The following is a 7,102-nucleotide window of genomic DNA, read 5'->3' as shown; positions in this document are numbered from 1 at the left end:
TGTTTGTTTTTTTCCCCCAAATAGCTAGAGCACAGAGGATTCACACAACGAGCTATATTTAAAAAAAAAAAAAAAAAGACAGAAAAAGAAGAAAAAAGAGAAAGATCGATGATGAAGCACAACATCTGGGACAAATACTTCCCCTGTGCTTCAGTCTGTCTCTCCTGGGCTCATTCACTCCATTTGGCAAAAATGCTGTGGCAACACAAGGGCCACGGATCCATCAAAAATGGGTAATGCTTACAGTAATTATCATAAAACACACATACACACACACACACAAGAGAGATGGTGGAAACTGAATATTTATGGAGAAAAGTTCAGCGACAGCTTCTGCTTTATTTTGTCTTTTTATTTCCTGCTCAGACATTGTCACAAGTGTTGGTCTAGATGAATACTCAACACACAGATGGTTTCATTATTAATAATCACACAAAGTAAACGGATGCAAACAGACATGCATTTGTGTACACAACGATGCATTAGGAGCAAGAAAACAACAACAACAAAATAGATTTGACTTATCAATAAAATAGACTTCTATTTTTCCAAGTGGGAGAGTGTGGAGAAGGGTCCAAGGGACAGAGGTGACTGGTTTTTTGAGGCAGTGCTGGTTAACCATTATCCCTTTTTAGAGGGCCAAACTCAGGCCGCCTGATCCCTGCTGGTACCTGATGTTTCTCCAAAATGTAGGACAGTGTCACTGCTCCTCTGTTACACACTCACAGGAGAGAAAGACACAGGGTAAAAGAGGTGCTGAAGAGGTAAGTATTGAAGGGAAAAGGTGTTTTTCTCTGAAGGTGCTGTGCTCGGTGCCTCTAATCTGGTTCCTTTCTGGGTTGGTTCTCTATTGGGTTTTTGAGGGTGTGTTTCTCGGTGCTGACTCATCCCCCTCTTCCTCCACTCTGGTTTAGTCTGTCAGTCGCTCAATAATCAGAAATCCCCCCACAATAAACTCTTCATTGCTCCGTCTCTCTCGCCCGCTCTTCTTTATCCCCCAGTCTTCAACTTGTTCTGGAGACGAAAACAGAAAAGAAAAGAGCATTAGAGAGATGGAAAAGTCAAACAAAAGTATCAAAAAGAGAAAAAAAAACAACAGAAGAAAATATTATTTCGCACACGAGAGATGAGACAACGGGAGGAGGGCCTGAGAGTACAATAAAGGACAAGAGGATGAAGTGAGGTTGAGAAGCAGAGAAAGGACCCAAGGGCACTGGATTCCATGTTAGTGATAAGTGCAACCACAAATCCCCAGTACTCCCTGTCAATAACCATTTGAACCGGCCTATTGCTGCAGATGCCACTGGATGAAATCTGCCCAAGAGAAGACGAGTAAGGAGGGGGGAGGAAGAAGAAACAAGGGACTTAAGAGGGCAATCGAGTAGACAGAACAAAACAAAGAAAATATATTTTCTTCCTCACTGACTAACTTAATAACTGTTGTGGATCCATGGTTGTGTGTCCCAAAAGAATCCCAGTTTATTTTCCACACTATCGATCTAACCATAAAATGATTACTGATAAAAGAAGCTGCTTCTAGCACGCCTGCTTGGCTGCATCATCCATGTTACGACAAAAAGCAGAAAACAACCAGACGATGGTTCCAGTTTATTACAACTTACGTTCTGAAACAAAGCAAATGATCTTTAATAGGGCTGTCAAAATTGAGAGCAAACAAAACAACTGCTGTGTAATGCCCTCCGCTATCTTAGGTTAATTGGTCACATGACTGCATCACATGACTAAAATGTGTCATTGTTTTTGAAAAGGGTTCGCTGGCCATACTGCGACGCCAAAACTGCGTTTTTAAATGTATCCACTTTGGAGAGCGTTTTCAAAACGCTCCGTTTTCCTTGACCGAAAACGCAGTCTCAGTGTGGACGGAAGGCCAAAACGGAGAGAAAAAGAAACGAAAACCTATTAGTGTGGACATGGCCTTAATCTTTGCAGTGCCGTTGTCACAGATGTGTAAAATCAAGCACCTAGCCCTGCAGTCTGCCTATACAAGCATTTGTTTTTAAAAAAAAAAAAAGGACGTTCTAAAGAGCTCACTGAAGTTGAGTGCGTGGAATTTCTTCCCCTTCTAGATATTTCACGGTCAACTGTAAGTGAAAAGTGGAAGTGTTTAGAGCCACAGCCAGACCATGTATTAACATCAGCACGAAAACTGTGTGCTGGGAGCTTCAGGCCATTGGTTTCTATGGCTGAGCAGCTCCTGTAATGTGAGATGTAGGGACCCAGTACTTTTCAATTCAATTCTGTTCTATAAATATAGCACAAAATCACAACAATGGTCACCTCAAGGTGCTTTATATTGTACGGTAAAGACCCTGCAATAATAAAGACAAGGCCCAAACAATCAGACGATCCCCCCTATGAGCAAGGACTTCCTTTTAACAGGAAGAAACCTCTGGCAGAACCAGACTCAGGGAGGAAGCTATCTGCCATTACCGTTTTGGGATAAGTGAAGAGAGATGTAATTAATACATTTAGTACAGTAACGCCTTACATTACTTTGTTTCTAGGTGTAAGTGATGTTTAAACAGAGAGTGAAAAGGATACTTTTATACAGGAACACTATACAGTGTAGCTTTCAATTGATTATTTATCAACCATGAAAGAATAGATCTACATAAATTAAAATCAGATACATTCAGTGCTATTTATTCTGTACTATTTATTCAGCCTCAGTTACATTCATTGACTCACAACAAGTGCTTCCTGCTGTGTTAACAGTCACAGAAATCCCAATCATCTGATTTAAATCTGTCGCCAGCCCCATCAACGTCATCCTTTTGCAACTCTACGCCGCTCTTATTTTTAGATTACTCTTTAGGAAGTCCGATTCTGATGAGCTGCACATGCACATTTGTTATGCGTACTGGCCCTCATCCACTGGAACCACTTCAGCTTGATTTTGGGAAAGAGGGACAAGCTCGCAGGAGCCAAATCTGGCAAGTTTGGCGAATAGGGTGTGATGACTGTGTTGGTGTTGCCAAAAAGCTCCTGCGTTTTCAGTGCATAATGACATGGTCACAGTTCAGTTATTTGCACCAAATGTTCTCCCTCAGATGCCCCAGAGTGTTACAGTAAAACTCAGTGTCGATAGTCTCACCCTGGGGGATGAATTCAAATTCAACACAACGCTGTGAATGTTGGTCACAACCTGACGGTCACGCTTAGACACGGCAGGCTGTTTGGACTCTAAAGTGTAGGTGGAGATCCCTTTCCCTTTCATCACACATCAACTGATGCATGCTTTCTGCACACATTTGAAATTAAAGTGCGCATGTGAGGGAGGTCAAAACGTGAATTCTGCCACAGATCCCTGCTCGTCCACTACATTTTAGCACTGGAATTACAAACAATGAGACAGCGGGGCAGGCATTAGCCTTTATTCTTAAGAATCTTTTAAATTAGGAGCAAACACATGTGCTATGTCAAGAGGTAACAGCGAAGTGTTGACAAATTAAATTATAAGAGTACTTAAGAGCATTTGACTGAAATGTTTTGTATAATAAGGAAGCCACTTTTCATTTCATTCCCTTTAATATAAGGATAAGAAAACACAGCACATTTGGAAACCACAAACAGCAGCTGAGCTTACCCATTGAGAGCAAAAAGGAGATGGAAGGGTCAGTCTAAAAAATGAAGTGCAGAACGAAAAGATAGGGAGCAAAAGGCAGTCATGCAGCGAGAATATGGAATGAGAAGGAAGGGAGCGGATGGAGAGATCGGACTCGATGATAAACTCCTGTTCATAGAGAGAGGGAGAAGGAAGGAGACTTTATCTGTCCTTCGACTGCCTCTTTCTCACTGGTTGCTATCAGACCTGTTAAGTGCTGAATGCATTAGAAATGTGACTAGGGATGAAGGGATAGTGGATGGAGGAAGTGGAGGAGAGATGGTGGCGGGGCGCAGAGGGCACAAAAGACAACGAAAGTGGGTCTAAATGTTATCACTGACTGTGGCGATAAGAATGCTAATTATCAGTGACAAAGGCTGGGCAGCTGACAACGCCTCCAGACGAGGGGTCAATATTGCAAAAACTAAAATTTGACAGATTTTGTTTTTATCCTTGCTAAGATGGCATCTGCTACATCACTATCTACACCCATGGCGCTGCAGTTTAAGGTGGAATTTCGGATCTGAAGGGAAAGGACGAGGAAGGGGAGAGGGATTTTGTCATGTGAAAACCGTCTGAGCTATGCTATCGAGTGTCTTTGACGCAGAGAGGGCAAGAGGATGAGAGACGTCTGTTAGAGGGCACGCTTGGATCTTGTGACCTCCAGAGGTCAAAGTCATGTCCTTTGACATTTGTTTGTAGAAGAGCTTCCTGCTCGGTTCTGATAAAGCTGTGTAAACATCCTAATCATGAAGCTGCATCAGCTCATATCAATCCCACTTCGTTCCTCCCTCCCCTCGATTTTGTCGGCTGTGTAATTCCGCATATTATTTCCTTTAAAGCCTTATCACAGAACTGTTTCTTTTGCACCTAATGACTTTAAAAGTAAGTCTTAGCCCGATAAGCAAAGACGAACAGGAGTGCGCTGTGATTGCTGCAAGGTGATAAACACAAGCGGATTACCATATCGTGTTCGCTTGCAAACAATTTACAAGATCATAACAGCATTCGCAATGTGAACATACCCTCGCTGAATCTTGACGAGGCTACATGTAGCCTCGACTTAAACACACGTACGCATCCATGTTTGTGCGATGAATAAAACATTCGGCAATTTACATGCCATATAGCTTAAAAATCTGCCTGCATCTGACTTTTAGATCTAATATTAATACCCACGAGAGTGAGCGAGAGACACAAAACTCACTTTTCCCCATTTCCGGGAAAACAATGCAATTGCAAAAAAATCTAATAGAAAAGCTCTATGAATGCAAATTGAGTCTTTTTTGGGGGGCAATGGATGTTACATATTGCAAAGTGAGAGCGGGGAATCAAGTTAATACCAACCTGAGTGACATTACTATTAGCATACAGAGTTTGACTGCACAAGACAGAGGGCAAAAAAACATTTACACTTCTCAATGAAAGAAAAGAGAGCACGGAGAGGACAAGGGTATTCAACTAAGCAGAAGCTACTCCCTTGGTCTTATTGCATTAAAACGCACACATACACAGTTGGGGGGAATGCCTGTGTCAGCAGGTATTATGGAAATAGGCCGTGAGGTTTAAACTGGCTATCTGGACTGAGCTTTATTCAGGCGCCAGTAGCCTGGTGGAAATCATATTCTACTGTCTAAAAGCAAGGAGCCAGCATATGTAAATGGATGCCAGTGTGTTTCATCATATGATTTAATTTAGAAAAGGGGAATGACCACTGGGGTGTAGCTACTATACACATCTACGAGCTAAATGACGTAAGCTGTAGGCTCATTTGTAATCCACACAAAGCTTCCACTTCCTCTACGCTATCAGGCTAGGAAGCTCAACAACTTACTTATTATCTGCCCGTGAGGGTGCATGCACAAACTTGTCATTCTTTTCAAAGAAAAAGAAAAGTTATTGTGGAAGGTTTGTCGGCATTCAAGTATATGTTTTATACAACAATCCAGCTGCAAACAAAGAAATGTCTTTTTTTTTTTTAAATCAAGCATGAAATAAACACAGTTGCAATTAAAATACTTACAATAACAATAATTAGTATTCAACCCTACTGAGTACATAAAGGTTGAAGCGTACAGCTTTTTTCCCCTAATTACAATTGTATAACATGAGTGGCCTAATTAATTTCATAAGTAAATTCAGAATTAACAAGTATAACAAGTCATGTTTGAATGAAAACAGCTAGGACAAATACCCACCTGTTTGGCATCGTTGACACACTGCAGATAACGGGCTGCTATGTTGGAGCAGTGAAGGGTTTTCCCCACATTCTCTTTGTAGCATGTGAGGATTTGTTCCTGTAGGTCTGCACACACCGGATACGCCTCATACCTCCTGCAGGGGAGAAAAGGGGAACAGAATAGTGTGTAAATAGGGGAAAATACGGTGTTAGACAGGATGGGAGGAAGGAACAGTCCAAGTGATGAGAGTTACAGGAAAGGATCAACTCGCAAGAACAGTTGAAAAAGATAAAGGTGAAAAGAAAAAAATGAATAAATATATAAAGCATTAACACGGGCAATCCAGAGGAGTTCACGAAATGTGTGGCGCGACATAGAAAACTTCAGAACAAAAGAAGAGTATTAAATATATATATTACGAGTGAGGAAACAGACTTTTTACCTCCAGAGAGTTCATACTGTTATTAGAGCACACTGAGCTATACTACAATCTGCAGTGCCGAATAAACCCTTGCCTTTTCTATTATTACCATTGTTCCAGTCCAAAACACCTGAAGCAAGAATCAAAATTACTGTATCTGCTGGGAGAAAAGGTCAAAGTGCAGTTCAGCCCTCAGAGCATGGTGTGAAGACCATGCCAATGTGTACAACAATTTGTATAACATAAGTACCAACAGAGAGGCCAGAGGGTTTTTTTTGTTTGTTTTTTTTAAATCGGGCAATCGGGTGACAGTTTAATCCCCTGAATGGGGGGATCTGTTACTGTCTGGAGAGACTCCACAAGTCAGTGAGCTTCAGGTTAATTTAAACATTCATGAGCAATTACATGTGGTATATTGGTTGTGGTGTGGGTCTCTGACCCAGAGTTTGTCATTGGACTCTAATTTTGGTTTATTATTAATTAATTATTCTCTGCTTTGTTTATAATCTCAGTTTTGAGTCTCTTCTTTTCTTAGTATGTCGTTAAGCCTAATTTTAGTTCTTGCACTCAGGTTTTGTAGTTTTGTATATTTTGAGTCCTGGAGTTTTAGTTTTAGTCTCTGGTAGGTGTTTCCTTGTTAGTTACTTCCTGTTTTATTTTGATAATCGCTTGTTTCATGTGCCTCATCTTCCCCTGGCCCATTATCTCTGTTTTGTTCCTGCTGTGTTTCCTACCTATTTTCCTCTAGCCTCATTACCTTGTGTATTTATTGCCTTTACTTTTCAGGTCTCTCTTTGCCCTTTGTTGTGTCATCCCACTCTTTTCTATGTTCCTTTATTGATTAGTTTTATTATATAGTTTTCCAGGCCTTGTTCT

General features: G+C 41.1%; 1 protein-coding gene across 5 annotated transcripts in view; it reads right to left on the bottom strand.

The window, feature by feature from the left end:
* Nucleotides 1-334: 334 nt before the first annotated feature.
* chchd3a (coiled-coil-helix-coiled-coil-helix domain containing 3a) overlaps nucleotides 335-7,102 on the bottom strand; it is an 80,928-nt gene continuing 74,160 nt past the window's right edge. For 3 of the 5 annotated variants that reach the window (XM_042222937.1, XM_042222938.1, XM_042222941.1), the window contains 3 exons: nucleotides 5,824-5,959; nucleotides 5,460-5,500; nucleotides 335-1,014 (listed from right to left, as the gene is read on the bottom strand). In XM_042222937.1, the coding sequence (XP_042078871.1) occupies nucleotides 1,005-1,014; nucleotides 5,460-5,500; nucleotides 5,824-5,959 (187 nt within the window). In that variant the 3' untranslated portion in view covers nucleotides 335-1,004. The remainder of the gene's footprint in view (nucleotides 1,015-5,459; nucleotides 5,501-5,823; nucleotides 5,960-7,102) is intronic. The other 2 variants (XM_042222939.1, XM_042222940.1) reach the window with 1 other exon arrangement.

The sequence above is a fragment of the Haplochromis burtoni genome, unplaced genomic scaffold (genome assembly GCF_018398535.1).
Source record: "Haplochromis burtoni strain Fernald_Lab_line unplaced genomic scaffold, NCSU_Asbu1 Contig_98, whole genome shotgun sequence".
Taxonomy (NCBI): Eukaryota; Metazoa; Chordata; class Actinopteri; order Cichliformes; family Cichlidae; genus Haplochromis; species Haplochromis burtoni.
Note: the sequence above shows the minus strand (reverse complement) of the source record. Positions and strands in the feature narration are given on the sequence as shown.